The sequence below is a fragment of the Serinus canaria genome, chromosome 5 (genome assembly GCF_022539315.1).
Source record: "Serinus canaria isolate serCan28SL12 chromosome 5, serCan2020, whole genome shotgun sequence".
In the NCBI taxonomy this organism is placed as follows: Eukaryota; Metazoa; Chordata; class Aves; order Passeriformes; family Fringillidae; genus Serinus; species Serinus canaria.
In genome coordinates, this window is record NC_066319.1 from 30,856,133 (window position 1) to 30,873,071 (window position 16,939).

Here is a 16,939-nt window from a genome sequence, read left to right on the forward strand (position 1 = left end):
TGCTAAAGTAGAATTCAATATGGGGATTGTTTAGCCAAAGTGAGGATGTTTTGTTCCCTTGGCCTATCAGGGTCAAGAAGTGTGTGTGTGGGACTGTCATGGAACAGTCAGGAGAGAAGGAGAGATGAGTGATGTTCTGGGCAGTTGTGAGTGAGTGCCTGGAGGATTCAGTTTAGATACAATGTACATAGTATAACAAAGTAATTCATTAGCCATCTGATGATGGAGTCAGATGCATCATTTTCTCTCCCCTTGCCAATATCGGAGTCACCCTTTGATTCACAATAGTGAACTTCCCCAAGAACAGCATGGGTATTAGGTAAATTTCTTCACCACGAGGGCAGTTAGGCATTGGAACAGGCTGCCCAGGGAAGCAATAGAATCACCTTCCCTGGAGGTATTTAAAAGATGTGGGGCTCTCCATGTAAATGTGGGGCTTATGAACACGGTTTAGTGGTTGAAGTGGCAGTGCAGGCTTAACAGTTGGACTGAGTGTATCCAAGATCTTTTCCAACCTAAACAATTCCATACTTCATCTAGCTTTGCTAAGAGCTCTATTTTCTAAGCACTAAGTACATGTTTTTTCTGTTTTTGTTCACACACGTGGATGCGATCTCGCTCTCCTTGCCCGTTGGTACCTGCAGGAGGTGCGGGCCCGGCCCGGCCCGGGGCTGCCCGCGCGCCAACCGCCCGCAGGGGGCGCTACCGAGGCCGCTCCGCCGCCATTTCCCCGGGCCCCGGCGAGCGGCCCTTTCCGGCAGTGGGCGGGACGGGCGCGGCCCCGGCGGCCCGCGGCAGGCGAGCCCGGCCATGCAGGCGGAGCGGGGCGGCAGCCGGCCCCGCAGGGAAGGGACCCGACACGGTCGGCGGCGCCCCTGCGGCCCGCCCGACGCGGCGACAGAAGGAGGCGGCGGGGACGGCCATGGGCGCGGAGGAGGCGGAGGCCGGGGAAGAGGCGGCGCTTACGGGCACCGAGGAGGCGGGGGACGGGGCAGGCGAGAGCCCCGAGGTCGCGGGGCAGCGCCGTCGCCCAGCGCCCAGCAGCACCGGCGGGTAAGCGGGATGAGAGCCCGCCCTCTCTCCGCGGCAGCAGGGGGAGGCGGAGCTGAGCGTGCGGGGCCCCGGGGAGGCCCTTGGGCTGGGGGCACAACCCTCCCTCCCCTCTCCTGCTCCTCCCCTCTCCTGCCCCTCCTCTTCCCGAGGTGGAGCCAGGCTGTGCCCCAGCCTGTGGGGTGGGTTGGGACTGCCGGCGGTACCGTCCGGGACAGCTCGGCAGCTGCTCATCCATGTGCCGTGTTCCTGCTCTGGGGCAGCTCAGCCTGCGCACTCTGGAGCAGCATAAATACAGGGCTTGTCTTGCTGAAATACGGGTATAATTTTGCGGTGAAAGGATAAAAGTCTTGCCTGAAAAATGCGTCCGAAATAATGGAAGTTTGCAAACTGAGATGAAGAATTGTTGAGTAGTTTTGGCACATTTGAGATGTTTTAATGGTTGGACTCGAACGACCTTAGAGATCTTTTCCACCCTTAAGGGTTCTATGATCAGAAGTTGCAATGAGCGTGTGTCTTGTCCAGCCTGTGGTACTCGCAGTGAAGACATGCTAACAGAGCACACCTTACATAATGGGTATCTGTGATTCACTGGGTATCATTTGTCATTAATAGAAGTTGATAGTTGTGCATCAGCCTCATTATAAAATGTTTTAGCAGATTAAAAGTAGTGCAGACATAGCATTGTGTACCACAATAACATAGAAAATTTCCTGTGGTGGTATTATCTACCTCATCATGGTATGAGATCAACTCTGCCTTTAAAAAGAGTTCCCATAAAAAATGCTTTGACTGCTTCATTCAGATTGTTTTGCTTCTGTTAGCATTGTTGCAACATGGCAATCATGTCCCTGGATTGGCAAAGAGATTACAGTGATGACCTAATGCTAATTGGTGTTGGCAGCACTGGGAGTCCTAATGTAGATGGACCAGATGCTAGCCTAATTCCAGCATCATGTTGATTACATTCACTTTGACTTTTATGATGCCATGGTTTCAATTGAACCCACCCAATGTTTTATCTGTATTAGAACTCCCATGCTTGCTGATGGCTTTAAAAATATAAAATATTATTTTGTTATTATATTTAGATACATAGCACTCATGTTTTGGGAGATGAAAGTTATGGCTAGATTGCTACAGTTACTTAGAATGCTGGTCAGTGCTTTCTCATGGAAGCAGTATAAATTGCTGAATTCACACTGATGTTTGGGGACAGGTTTGGATCCTGGATGTAAACGAGTGTTCCCTCATAAGCTGCAGGAGCATGCAGGAGTAATTCAGCACCTCTATGTATTAGCTGGGGAAATTTCTATCCTGGGCTGATTTTTTCACAAGTCATTCAACCCTGCAATTTAAAATGTTTATTTTGGGACACATTAAAATATGTTTATTTGCCACTGCTCACTTTGTTATCGACTTGGATATGCTCTTTATCTTAGCCTAGCACAGTGACTTTATTTTTGGCTAAGGCTATTATGATTTAAAAGTGAAGCAATAGCTAAGATTTTCTGAGAAGACTGCTAAAGATTGTGTAATGTTCTTCCTCCACTGGAGCGTTTCGACTTTAAGCACTGCATGGTCTCTTAGTGCACCTGCCACAAATTTTGTGTTTAGCAGCTTGGATGGGACTGGCTTCCAGCAATCCAGCCACAGCATCAGCAGCTGTGCCAGCCTGCAGCTGCTGAATTTTAGTGCTACCTCTGAGCCAATCTCATAATTCACCACTTCAGGAGCAGAGAGAGCTTCCTCCTTCCATCAGTGTAGCCAGCGTTTATCTGACAGAGAGCTGCCCCCTTTTAATCCCAGCTCCTTACTGTTCTCTGTGTTCAGCAGAGTGACTTGTCTTACAAGAGTGCACCACCTCAGTGATAGGGTGCTTGGCCCAGAGTAAGCATTTTGTGTGAGACAAGACCCTGCTGTCTTTCAGCAACAAGGGGCAAATCTTTTGAACTGGTGATGTGTGAGTTGCAAAACTAGGAAGTCAGGTAATAAGGCAAGGAGTGTGATGGTTTTACCACATTCCCTTTCCTTATTGTGTGCTGAGATGCTGGGGTCTTCTCAAAAAAACCTATTTTTTTTAATCTTTTTTTTCTTTTTTTTTTTACAGTGAAGTAGAAATTGGCATTAAATTGCATAATATTTTGGCAGCAATATTTCTTAGTCAATTGCATTCACATAAAAGCACTGTCTTAAAATGGTGTGTTTTGGATGTTTTAATTTAACTGCTCCTGAGCTTGCATTTGAAGCTACAGAGGGGCATTATTTCTGACCTGTACAAGAGGGAGAAGAAGTGTCGTGGTGGCACATTCAATTTGCAGTTCTGTGGGGCACAAGAAGACTGGGCACTGTGTGCCTTACGTTGCTGCAGGGGTCCTGTAATTCTTTGGTTTTAGTCATGGGTGATCAGCTGTGTTATTTGCAAAGCCTGAGAAGACCCAGAAATTGCTAAGTCAGTTCTCCCCTCCTCAGCTATGTGCTCAGGGAGAAGGAGTTTAGGTGTTGCGTTTGTATTCATGCCCTGCATGATAGATCCAGCTGTGGATCAGAATCTTAGAGAAGAAAGTTTCGTGATTTCTGTCAGCTCTTGATAAGGTGCCTCTCTCAGTAAATTCCCAGCTCCACTTTCAAAACAAGATGCTGCCTCTCTCAAATATGAAATTACTTTAGAAACCATGAGAAGAAGTGTTCTTATTCCTTTTGAAGAGGGAAAAAGACACTTGTTGTGTCTTTTTGTAACTAGTGTGCATGTTGATTTAACTGCTTGATTACTGAAGATTTTGTGTCCTCCCTTCAAAAATGAATGTCTAATTAAAACCAGCTGGTTTACCAAATGGCAATTTTCTTTGTAGATCTCTCATCTTGAATAAGTTTCCATTGTTTCAGTCTGCTTTAGCTCATCTATGATACATTTAATAAATAAAGCACATTTGAAATTACTCAATTTTAGTGATATGTGGCATTATGATGCCTAAAGTACATTGACATTGGTCCAATATTATCTCCCACTTTTAGTCTAACTCAGAATTCGTGTTTTATGTACTGTCAGAATTTTAAAATTGCTCTCTTAAAGAGATACAGTATATTAAAACAGAAACAACTTTCTGAAATTGTGGATATAAGGCTGGGTTTTATTTTGATGGTCCTTGACCACATTTTTTGAGGGTCGGTAGTGGTTTAAGGAGATTTTCTTTTGTCCTTTAGGTTTATTACATTTGCAATTTATGAAGTATTCATTTAAATTTCCATTCAATGATATACCGAGTGTGCATGTGATGCATGCTACTACCCCAGTGCAGTTGGAATTGGCGGGTCTGTTTCAATGCTCCTTTCCTGGCTTTGGGTAGTGTTGCAGTAAACATTTGATTGTTCACAAATGGATGTTAACAGGTAGATTTTAGTGCAGTCTTTCTCATGTGTGGTTAGTTTCAAGATGGCAGCACATTACTTTAGTATTTATTGTATCTTCATTCTTGTAGTCCAGGCACATAGAGAAGTGATCTAAGAGAACATCTAATGCTGTCAGCATCAGATAAATTTTCCTAATTAGTACAAGGGAACCGTTTACCGTCTAAGCAACTGCAAAAAGCAGTTGAGAGGCACAGTAACAAAAATAACAAATACAGATATATTTGATTTCCTTTAGAACACTGTGACAGAACTGGAGCAGATAGAAGAATAGATTTCTGGTTCTTGAAGACAGTACATATTCTAACATTTTGTGTTAATGTTCTCAAAAACAACTAGAAAAAATTATTTAGATTAATGTGCATCAATTTGTGAGCTGTACTTAATTGCTAATGCAGTGTGAAGAGCTTCCCTTCTCAGAAGTTTCTCTACTGTGATGATTTAGTGTCAAACTGGTGTTTGTTAAATGGGATTCTGCAAGGCTTCATTCTATATCTACTCATGTTCAGTTTTCTATTAATAATTCCAGCAGAGAAGGATTAAAATATACAGTGTTAATATTTGCAGACAGTGCTAAACTGGCAGGAGGGTGGAGCACAGAACACAGTCTCAACAAATGGAAGAGACAGCCTGCATTTGGGTGTGATGCAAATATAATACAACCACATCTACACAGGAAATATCTGTAGCAGTGTGTGACTGATTAAGGTGGAATTTTATAGAAAAGAACTGTCAGCTTAATGGATGAGAAGGTATCAATTAATGATGCCATAACATTGAAGAACTAGTTCTATTTTTGTCAGATTGGGAGTAGCTGGGGAAAGTTCAGAGGGAAGGAATGAAGAAATATGTAAAGAGGATGTGATCGAGGAGGAAAGGCTGAAGAACCTGGTTCTTTTTATTTTTATTTTATTTCTGTATTTATTTCAATTTTGTTTTAATCTGGCAAAGAGGACACTTTAGACAGGCCTGGTTAGCAATGTTCCAAAAAGTAGAAAGGTTGCTGCAAAGAGATCCATTTCAGGCAGGACAAGAAGGAAAACATTATTAAGAAGGAAGATGTTTAACTGGGGCCTTGAGAATAAAATTTGTGACTGAAAGATCAGATAGCTTGCATAGCAAGTACATGAGAATCAGGACAGAAAAATATGTATAATGAAGGTTACTGATTCTGCTCAGTAGACCTGCTGTGTAACCACTTGTCACAGCCCTATTTATTTTTCTTTTATTTTTTCAAGGGTGTCTGTGCAATGGAAAAGCATAAATGCTTTTTATACATCCAAAGTTAATTTATTCTTTTTGGATTCCAGACAATAGAGGAACGTGTTTTTTACAGTGGGACTCTAAAGTTTCATAATAGTCCCTAATTGTTTAGTGTGGACTGGTTTAGTGATATTTGTTGTTATTCATTCAGCGTATTTTACCAGCTTTCCTGCTGATATAACAAGAGATTTGTATAGAAAGCATCCCATTACACAGGTGAATACCATTGCTGCAGAGCAACTTCATGTCTGACTCTTTTTCTGTAACTTTCTTGGAAAGAGCTTGAGGGGTTTTCCTTATATTTTAGATGGCTGTGCATTTCTGTCCTCATCTACTTAAATGCTTTTGTTCCTCTTTTCTACTCTCAAGTCTCTGGGGTAGTAATTTGGTAGCTTTTTGGTAACAGGTTGTCCTAGATATGTTCTAGCTTAAAGAAGTAACTTTACTGGCTGCATATTTGGTTGTGGGAAACACAGCTTTCAATCATAATCTTATTTAGATTTAATTATCCAGTAAATTAGTGTGGATTTTATTCAGAGGAAATATAAAATGGTAATTATTTGAATACTGAAGAAGAACTTCCCGTCATATTTAACTGAAAATTGTGGAATTTCGGAAAGAACTGAAACTCTGCAGGCTAAGAGTGCATGCATCCATGCATGCATCCATGCGGGGGATGAACTGGTGCTGGAAGGTACCAGTAGGTTCCAGTAGGTGGTGCAGGCAGCCCGCCCTTGGCTCTGGCACCTCCCGTGCTGGGCCGGAATTACTCGCTGGGGAGTCAGGATGTGTGCACATCACGGGGCTGGAATGTTCTCATCTCAGGGTGATGTTTTCTGAATATACAGCAGAATGTGTGAAAGTCACACGTACATGTGAGTTATTAGGACTTGCCCCTGGGTCTTTGAAACTGTGAAGAAAAGTTATTTGTAGGAAGAGTACACTTTGAAAGTCTGAGCTAAAAATCTTGTTGTGCTACTGGGATGAGTGTTTGGTCCAGATAGCACAATACAGGAGTTTGTTTGTTACTGTCTCTCTCAAATGAGAGACAGTAAGTATTTCTGCTGAAAAGTCAACAAATTTGTAGAAGAGATGAATTTGTTTAAAAAGTTGTGACATGCAGTGCTGCTGCTGTTTTTCCTCACAAAAGAAACTGGGTAGTTTCAGGAGCCCTGTTTTGAGTTTCCAGCCAGTGTAATAGTGTTGCACAGTCTTTTGTAGCAGTCAGAAGGTGTCAGTGTATTAAAAAAGGAATTGAACAAATGCTGATGTTTGAATCAGACACAAAATCTGCTGGAGTGTGTAAGAACCTTGCCTTAAGGTCCTGTTTCTATTCCTGTTTCTCTTTTCCCAGAGGATAATTCTGCATTAGAGGCTGTACAGTCTCTCTCTTTAACCCTGAAATAGCCAGGGTCTTTGTCATTTAGGAACAGAGTGGTGATGCTGCACTGCACTTCTTCCTAGGCTCTTTCACTGACCTGTTGTGAGGCCTTGAGTCTTTTCTGATTGCCTTACAGACTAGGGGATTTTGCTGGCTTGGTTGTTTTTTTGGATTTGTTTTGGTTGTTGGTTTGGTTGTTCTTTTTCCCCTTAGTTTTTTTCCTTCAGTGTCCTGTTTCAGACTGCATTATTCACATTATTCTGCTTTGGTGATTTCACTGGTGTGTTATGTTCCTGTTAATTTGTGACAAAAGGTGGCATACCCATGGAAGCAACAGAAGTGCAAATGATCCCATCCTCAGTATGTCTTTTTCTTCCACTTCAACAAAATTGTTAACAAGGATGTTAAATGATTATTGTCTCAGAGTAAAATGTTTTTGTAGAGACAAAATTTTAAAAAATAATTGTGCTAATGAGAAAAAGTGGTTCCTTCATTGATTTTGGTGTGGCTCTTTGTTTGAATTACTGTAAAGGATAGGGTTTTGATGCAAATTTGGTTTGTGGGTTACACTTGGGTGCAATATTAGTGGACTCAGTGTGGTTTCACTCCTGCTGGAGCCACACTTGAAGTTGTCCACCAGCTTCCAGACAGCTGAACACTGTCTGTATCTCACCACTGCAAACTGGATGCAGAGTTCTCCTGCAGTTACTGCTCTGTGTGCACCGAAGTGGGCTCACCAGTGTGAACTCTAACCTGTAAGGATATGACGGGCACATAAAATCATGGGATTGTAGTTCCTCTCAGCAGGTACAGCCCAGTCCTTGTTGGTAATTTGGATATGTTTGCACTCTCAGAAAGTTCTAAATTACGTTTAAAGCTTCTTCACAGCAGTGTTAACTTCATGGTCTAGGAGCATCATTGTGTGGTAACTCTTATTTTTCAGAATTGTACTACAGACCAATAGCAAAATAAAATTAGATTTTAACATCTTGGGGTTTTAAGTGTGGTGTTGCAACATTGAGGACCTTGGACAATGATTCTTCACTACTATCTCAAGCTGCATGTTGGATTTAGGGAATCGTATTCTTTAAGGCTATTTAGAAAAATATATTTCACAGGATTTCTCCCTCCACCCTCTTCCAGAAAAGGTTGGAAGTGAATGAGGAAAGGATGTCAGAGGTTTGAGTGGCGATCTCTAAATTGTCTGCAGTAAGTTGCATTCAAATTGGATACAAAAATAACAAAGGGTTTTTTTGAGTGAATGCAGTGGCTGATATTTGAAAACATCCATGGTATTATACCACTCAGGTACAGTTACGAAACAGTGTCATAATGATGGTTCAGATATGAAGCAACATTGTAACATTGAGAGTCTCAAGAGGCTGATAATGACAAAGTAAACATGCAGATGTGATGCACAGAAGTGGAGTTTTCCACTACCACTTGGTAAGTTTTGTTCTTGTTTGTGTAGAATTGTTTGAACCTTGTTTAATGTTAGGCTTTTTACAGATGTTACTACATATGAGTCATGCTCTTTTCTTCAGCTGTAAATAGGTTTGAGCATAAGAACTTCTCAGGATCTAGATTTGTTTCTTCTGGTTTTTCATACTGGTATTCTGCAACTGCAGTGATGCTTTTCAGAGAGGAATCTTTAGTTATACCAGGTTACAGTCACATGACTAATCTGTTTGAAATACCCATAACAGATTTTAAAAATCAAGGAGAGAGAAATATTTTTTGCTGTTGAAGTTAATAAGAAAGTTTCTAGAACCATACTTTGTGACTGTTGAAGGAGTAGCAATTTTATGTAGAAACTTCAAGTCTCTTTCTTGTGTACTTGATGAAATGTTTTTGCCTTTAACTGGAGAACATTGATTTCAGAATCAGATATCTCTCTTGGCTTATTCTATCTTTAGCTAACTCAGAGTGCTGAGTTCCAGTATCCAACATTTATGAACCAGTCTTAGTATTTCATCCCTCTTTCAAAAATTCTCATCCCGTACAATAAAGACTAGAAGCTTTTTCTTCATGCTACCTGTTCTCTCAGCTGCCCTTTCTGCTAATTAAGCTTCTCTTCAGCTTTGGTAGATCTCTCTAAAGGTCACCAATAGAGCAAACTAGTGAAGAGGATTACTCTTTGTAGGGATATTTTTTTCTTTTCAAGAACAAACCTTTGAGTCAAGGCTCTTCCTTCCTCAGTCTAAAGGGAAAAAAAAAACAACAAAAAAGCTTTAGCTTTTTCCTTTTTCCCTCAAGTTAAAAAAAAATTGTTTATAGTAGAAACTTGAATCTGTACTGGAAGAACTCTGATACCTAGGTGAACAATAAGAAAGTAAATTGTTTTTGAGAGGCAACACTGAAAAATCATTGAAGGCTCACTACAAATTCATCAATAGGTCACTATGTCAATATGAAAAGACTGTGAACATACAAACATATGTTTTACCTCTTCTCCATTAATACTTTTATAGAAATAATTTTTAGCTTACTCTGGTGTGTGTCACTGTAATAATGGAATAGATTGAATGTTTAACAATACAATTCGATCTTATTAATACTGTTGACAAATCAGAAAGTGCAATACACAAAATATTAAATATTGAGATTTTTGTTTTGTCTTTGCATTTCATCAGGTGTAGTCTGGAAAGCATAGTGCATAAAAACAAAATGATTTGCAAATATCTATACTGACTTGTTTAAGCTGGCTGCCAAGAATTGCAATTAAATGTCTGTTACAAATGCTTGTTTTCTGTTGAATAATTGAAAGGGGAAAAAATCTTATTTAAATAACATGAAACCCTGAAGGAGGAAGTATAATGAAAAGTGGTTTCATTATTTTCTGTGAGACAGCAAAACAGACTGATGACCTTATCAGTATTTGTTTATTTTCTTGCCTTATTGTATTCTTTGTTAGCCCCAGAAGATACTGGTTATGATGCAGGAAAAAAACCTCTCTTAATAAGGTAATGTATTATTTTCTGCTCTTTCAAAATATATAGCAAAATCATCCTTGTGTGTGTCAGTTTACATTAGAAACAGTTGTGGGTAATGTTACAGAGCCATTAGCACTGACTTTCTCTGGTAAAAAGGCAGGGGATACAGAGCCCGTGTTGGATACAGAGAGTACACGATGAAAAAGTTTCAGTCTGCAATGCCTACTGAGGTGAAGGATTTGAGGATGTAGAAAAAAGTTCAATCTGTGGTCTGTTTTCTTCCCAGTTTCAAATACAAAGTGCAGTGAAGCTTTTTTCCACTTCTTAGATAAGTGACCTGCCAGTGAACTTGAAATAATTTTTAATCTGAATTTTCCTCAATTCCCTCAATTTCTCTCATTTTTTCAGACCCTTTATTCTTAATGTACACACATTAAGATATTTTCCTATTCCTATGAAGAGAATAGGAATGAAAGACTGACATTAAGTGTTACATTCTTGCTGCAGGACACATAGGCCAGCAGCTTCTCGAGTTCTCCTACTGGGAGTGTCCAGGTTCTTTATAAAGTAGAATAGATCTGGCTGAGGAAAGAGGCTAGATCTCCCACTCCACTGTGTAAAACCACTGTATTCTCTTGGGAAGTGGGAGGTGCAACTTGGGATGCATTTGTGCAGAAAAGGGAATTGAATTTATTTCCACTTTCTGGATAAAATGCTGTTGTTGCACAATAGCTGAAGAAACATGGATTGTATTTATTCACACATCTCTTTGGTTTATTTTGGCACTCCTCTCTCTTTTGCCTCAGTCCCCATCTATTCTCAGTTCATTGGAGGACAAGCAGAACTATTTTTGCTGGAGAAAATGTTGTTTCTGTCCAAAATCTACTGCTTTGAGGTCAAGTGCATGCCACACATTGATGATAAATGATTCTGCTTCTGACTTACCTGAGTCAAGACAGTGTGATGTCTCTACACCTTTTATCATTGATGTATAGACACAGTCCCCAAACATGCTTATCATTAATTCTCAAATTGTGGTTTAGGAGTTGGAGAACATGCTCTGGGATACTACTGCCTTTACCATCTTTGAGCTATCCTACTGAAAGGGCTTGAAAATGGGCTTGTGGTGTGTAGCTGCCTTTTGTTTTGGGGCAGCATGGTAGAGACACATTGTGGGTAATACAGCTGTATTTTAAATTACAGTGCATGTGGTTTCAACACAAGTCTGTCACTTTCAAAGGCAAACCCACCACAAAGCAGACACTTGGCCATAATTCGCTACATTATGGGAGAACACCTTGCACAGTGCCTGTGAGAACTCCTGTTGATCAGTTCTTTTTGAGCTGAGTTTGTTCTAGGAGAGGTGCTACTGACTTGTGCAAGGCAAATTGGTAATGGAGGGTGTAAGTAGCTGGTTTTTTTTCACCACTGGGGTATTCTGTCAGGGAGATCTTGCCTTGACTGTGGCAGGGATTATAATCTCTTAAATTCATAATCTTGATGAGTTACTACTTCACTAATTCCTCCTTTCCTGTTATCACTGAGCTGGCTGGTTTGCAGATACCTAAGAAAATGGATCAGAAAACGGATTTCTCATATAATTTAAGACACAAGGAAGAAGAAAGGTTTTGGTGTCTGTCAAGTGGGGAGTTAGTACTCTCTGCATCTTTTCTGGTTTTCCACCATATAAAGGAAGAAATTAATTGTAGTATTGGTCTCAGAAATGCTGTTTAGAAGTCTGTGGGTCAAGGATAGCGTCTTTTTGATGTAGCAGTGCTGTAGTACATGGTTATTTTGTTTAGCATGACTCAATTATTTTTAGAATTAATCTAATTCAGTATAGCTATCGTGCTTGTTTGTTTATTCATATGGGATTTTGCATTCTGGGTCATAATTATGTATTTTGTTTGCACATCAGACAAACTGCTTTTTATCCTTACTATCTTTTTAATAACTTATTGGTCATTGATTTACTGTGTGACTCGCTGTTGGTCCTAAAACGTATCCCTTTTTAACTGCCCTTACTGAAAATATTGTCAAATCAGGCTATTTGTAAGTCAAGTTTTAGTGCTTCAACATGCCATGCCGTAACTGTAACAATGCAATTCAATTTACAAAATGCATAATGGCTGGGTCTGCTAGTTTGTTGATAGAGGGGTAATAGACATGTGAGGTTTTTTGGTAGCATGTGAAATTATATTTATGAAATGGCAATACATTAGTAATGAAAGATGAAAACTGTAGTAATGAAAAGTGTCTACTGACAATGTTGCAGATATAGTGAAGGGGTGAGGAAAACAAAATGCTGCTGCCTGGAATTTCTTCTACAGGACCTTTATTGGGTTTCAGGTTGGTAGAGTGTCTCCTTTTGCAGCTTTAGTTTTCATTATGTAAATATTTATATGTTTAGAATAAGCTATTATTGTGTGACGGTTGATCTTAAAAAGTGACAGATGTTGACAGCTTTAATTTATAATCAGGATAGGATTTCTCACTGTGAACTGAACACCAGTACTTATATATAGAACCTGTAAAATGATGTCTTACACATCTGAATGACTGCTTTAAAACCTTAACTGAAAAAGGGGTCTAAAAGCAGTAATGAATGGCAGATGTTCTAAAGTTTACATAAAAAATGTTATCAAGCAACATAAATATTTGTAGCAAAGGATTTTTCTAAAACTGTATGAATTTGACAAAGGACACCTCTGTGTCCATATAAATTATGCAAGTAGGACTAGTAGTGGAGAATCTGTAAGTCTTTAATGGGAAGAGAAAACAAAATTTACTTTAGAAAAAGAAGTTTAACATTTCAGGAAATTTAAACCAAGGATATGGCTTATGAGTACACTTAGCCAATTTAGCAGATAACTGCTGCCAGGAAAGGAAAGACCTGCTTCCCAGTTCCTATGTTTCATGGCATGCTTCCAGCCTATCTAACCATTATTTGTGCTTGTCTGATTCTGCTGTGAACTGACAAAGGAACTGAAGCTGGCAGTAGGTTAGAAGTAGAGGAGAGAAGGAAACTATTGATTAAGTTTCCATCAGTTTTGGAATACCATTTCAAACAATCCTGTCCTGTTTGGTGTCTTTCAGAATTTTTTCTTTTTTAATGCTGTGACAATTGAAAATAGAACAGTGTGGGTGAATATCACTACGTTATTTCTATGTTTTGAAATACATAGAAAGAATGTTTTACTCCTATGTGCTTTCTTTTTTACAAAATAGGTGCATTTTTTAAATGCACCTATTTTGTAAAATAACTTTTAACTTGTTACTATCTCTTATAAAATATTTTTGAATTTAAAAGTAGCCAATTGTTTTGTTGTTATTAAAATGTAAACTTCAGAGGTTTCCTTTTATGTATAATATAGCAGAGCAGAAATCTTTTGAGAGGTTTTTTTTGGGGGGTTGCTTTTTAATTTTTAAATTTTTTTCTATTTTCATTGCGGCAAAAAATAGATCTGTTGAGAAACTTTGTGCTGTAATTCTCCTTGCATGAGAAACCCAGAAGCTTCTTCTTGTTGTTTTTGATCTTGGTACAGTTGCTGGATTTTTGTTGGCTTTGTTCTAAAGCTGTGTGCATGTAGGGGTTGTTAAATAAACATTAGACTTGTCAATATAACTAAGGTCTTCTGCAAACCTTGCTCTTTTGAGCAGACTTTGTTCCAAATTTATGAAATAAACTCTGTGAGTTAAAATCAAATTTTTCTCTGGTCTGCAGATGGATGCTTTGAATGAGCTTTTTACAGAATTTGTTGTGCTTTTACTTCATCATTGATACAGTTGCAGAACTAAAAAGCTTTTCAATATGTAGAGGTTGATAACAGATATCTTTATTGAGAGAGGCTCTCTTACCCATTGCCTCATGAAAACTAGTAAAATAGCAATATCCTTTAAAACATCACTTATTTAAGTGTTGAGGTGAATATTTTCCCTCAAAATATTTTGCTTTCTTGATGTTACAGAACTCCTCATGTGTGTTCTTTACAAGTTCTTGTTAAAGCTGTTAATACAACTGCTTTTGCAATTTTAGAAGTGCTGGAATAAACCAGCAAAATGAAATACTAAGGATTAAGTAGACTGCTGGAGGTTTTCAAGCCCTGAGACAAAGCCCCAACCTACATGGTCTGATTTCAGTTTTGACCTTCTTTTGAGTAGGCAGGTGGACAAGATGACCTCTTGCAATCCCTTTCAGTCTGGATTACTCTATAATACCGTGACATTAACACATAAGAATTGAAACAGTGTCAGGATATTGTCATTCTCTAATGCAGTTTAGGAAACTTCTTTTTAGGAACAGCAGATTTGGTAAAAACAATTGTCTTTCTCCAGGAGATTTCCTTTACCACTCCAGAATATAAAGTGTAACTTGGTTTTGGAATAAGACATGCAATATTCACATACGTGAATCCATATGTGTGCAATATATAAACCTGTTTTTTGCCAAGTACAGCCTATACATAGGAATAATCAGTAATCTTATTGAAAATGCTGTGACCTTTCTGGCAATGTACTTTGTAAGGTTTTCTTGAAACTTTTTATTTCTGTCAAGACAAATGCTCCTATTTTGTGTTTGCACTCATATTTTTGACTGATGTTCGTAAGACAAAAAGTCATCTTTTTAAAGTTACTGACAGTTTGAAGGTAGAAGAGCTGCCAGGTTTTGTGCAGGTCCATATAATAATTTTGTATAAATTGCTTGATGGTTTTACATAGTTGCCAGTAACTTTCATAAAATCATTTCCACTGAGTTAAAGAAAAGAATACAGATGAATTTCTGTTGGTGGAAATGTATTAGCTTGGCAAGTTTAGAAAATCCAAAGTCTCATTATCTATACACAGCAGCTGGACAAACTTTCTAAAGACTCTTTGTTCACAGCATGGGACAGCCTTGGGGAAAAGAGGGAAAGGGCTATTTCTGCAGTTAATGCAAGTTGTCAATACTCTACCAAAGTTTCCAGTTAGTGCAGAATGAGTACTGAATTTATAATGATACTCTTCTCACAACATACTCTATCAAGTATCCTTCAGTTTGGAGTTTTAATCTAAATCAGTAGAGTGAAATTTTAGCTGGTGGCTTTGTAGTTTCAAAAATCCTGTATCTAATGAGCAGCACTCTCAAATATGCACTTACTGAAATAAATACTTGGCAGGCTTTGCCAAGAACAATGTCTTGCTAACCTACAGTGCATGGTTATTAAGTTTAATTTATCTACAAGTCAACAGTTTTCAAACTGGGTCTTTGAAAGCCACAGTATGAAATTTGAGCAGCATGTATTAGATTGGTTCATTTTGCCCTGTAAGTCTCTCATTCGAAGGACCATGTGCTAATCATGTACTAGCAGGTCATGGAGATACTTCTGAGAGGGCAGTGAAGAATGAGCATCAGGACTTATGGATTCTTATCTAGGTCTTTGAAAGAGAAGGTGGTCTGCCATTTAGATCAGTAGTTACAAACAAAATAACCAAGCTGTTTGCCTGTGGGGCTTTTTCTTTTTCCTTGTCTCAGTGAATCTAAGGGAGATATTTAGCTCCTAATAGTTCTCATTTCAATTCAGTGAGGCTTAAGATTTGTACAGAATATGGCTTTAGCGTGTGGAAATGTTAATAGTGATTTGTGAGAAAGATGAAGGATACTTTGTCACCCTGATCATGTTAAAAATGTAAAGAGTATAAAGAATGTTTTAGGAGGTGGGGTTTCGGTCCAGCTGAACTGCAAGTTCTGCTTCCATTTGCCATAGTTCTCAATATAGTCTGTTTTTCTTTTGTATACCATACAGTTCATTATTTAGAGAGTCTGTTGAATTTCCACCACGTGCATTCCTTTGTCAAGTAATTACTTACAAAAAAAAAAAATATATATATATATATATATATATATATATATGGGTTTTAATTAGTTAAATGTATAAAATAAGAAAACTTTTGAAGATTTTTGTGCTATATATAACCATCATGAGGTATTAGCCTATCAATCAGAGTAATACATAAATTAAGCTGTCAGGGAGTTCTCCTGTACCTTTTTGGATTTAAATGTAAATAAAGCGCATTTAATGAGTGCTGTTGCTAAAAAATGAATTATTTTTGAAGTTGTGTTGTATCTGTAATGTACTAAGATGATTCATGGTGTAATCCCATCGCTCCTGTTTGGTTACACTACCAAAAACTTTGAACCATGAAATTTAAAGCAAGTATGTCTTTCCAAGAGCAATTTTAGTCATTAAAGAGTGAGGGTCTCTAACATTAAAGAGTAACAGTCTTTAACATTTCACTTTTTGTCTGCCCAGAGGAACCACTAAAAAGTCAGTATCAGCCAAACTGCCTTACTAATTTATGTTCATACAGACTCCTATTCTGTGAAACAGTTTAAGGTATAGAGATCGTGAATGGCTTTGCTGCTTAATTATAAATGGTTTTGTGACCCTTTGACTTAGAAGTCTCTTCTGTGAAAATTTGGCCTTAACAGATGTTGCCATAGTTAGGATAAGGACCAAAAGATTAATTGTCTCTGCATATACACCTTAGTGTTTTAAATATAAATGAGAAAAAAGATATGTGCTCATTCATGATGCAGCTCAGGGTCTGGATCAAATTCAACCCAGAGAATATTTTTATTTTGTCTTGCTAGCCTTTTACCCTGATAAGAAGAGAAAATGGGATTGAGACATCTAGATAAGTTTGAATGTCCTTGCACTTGACCACAGCTGTACAGTAGTTTCCCTGAAGGAAAGAGGGAATCAATACAGAAATTTATTCAAGGAATTGGTGTTTGCTGTTGATTGTTGTGAGAGCAGCAAATGTAGGGAATAGGCAGTGGTTGTGGGTGTCCATGAATATGCAGGGTCCCTGTATGGCAGTGACTGTTAATGTGACTCTGAGTGCATATATATGATGTCTGGGG

At 38.7% G+C, this 16,939-nt stretch overlaps 1 protein-coding gene across 1 annotated transcript in view; it reads left to right on the forward strand.

Annotated features, from left to right (window-relative positions):
- The first annotated feature begins 760 nt into the window (after nucleotides 1–760).
- The window catches only part of AVEN (apoptosis and caspase activation inhibitor), an 81,698-nt gene continuing 65,519 nt past the window's right edge, over nucleotides 761–16,939 (forward strand). Inside the window, exon 1 of the mRNA XM_030240351.2 lies at nucleotides 761–1,053. Within this exon, the coding sequence (XP_030096211.1) occupies nucleotides 811–1,053 (243 nt within the window). The 5' untranslated portion in view covers nucleotides 761–810. The remainder of the gene's footprint in view (nucleotides 1,054–16,939) is intronic.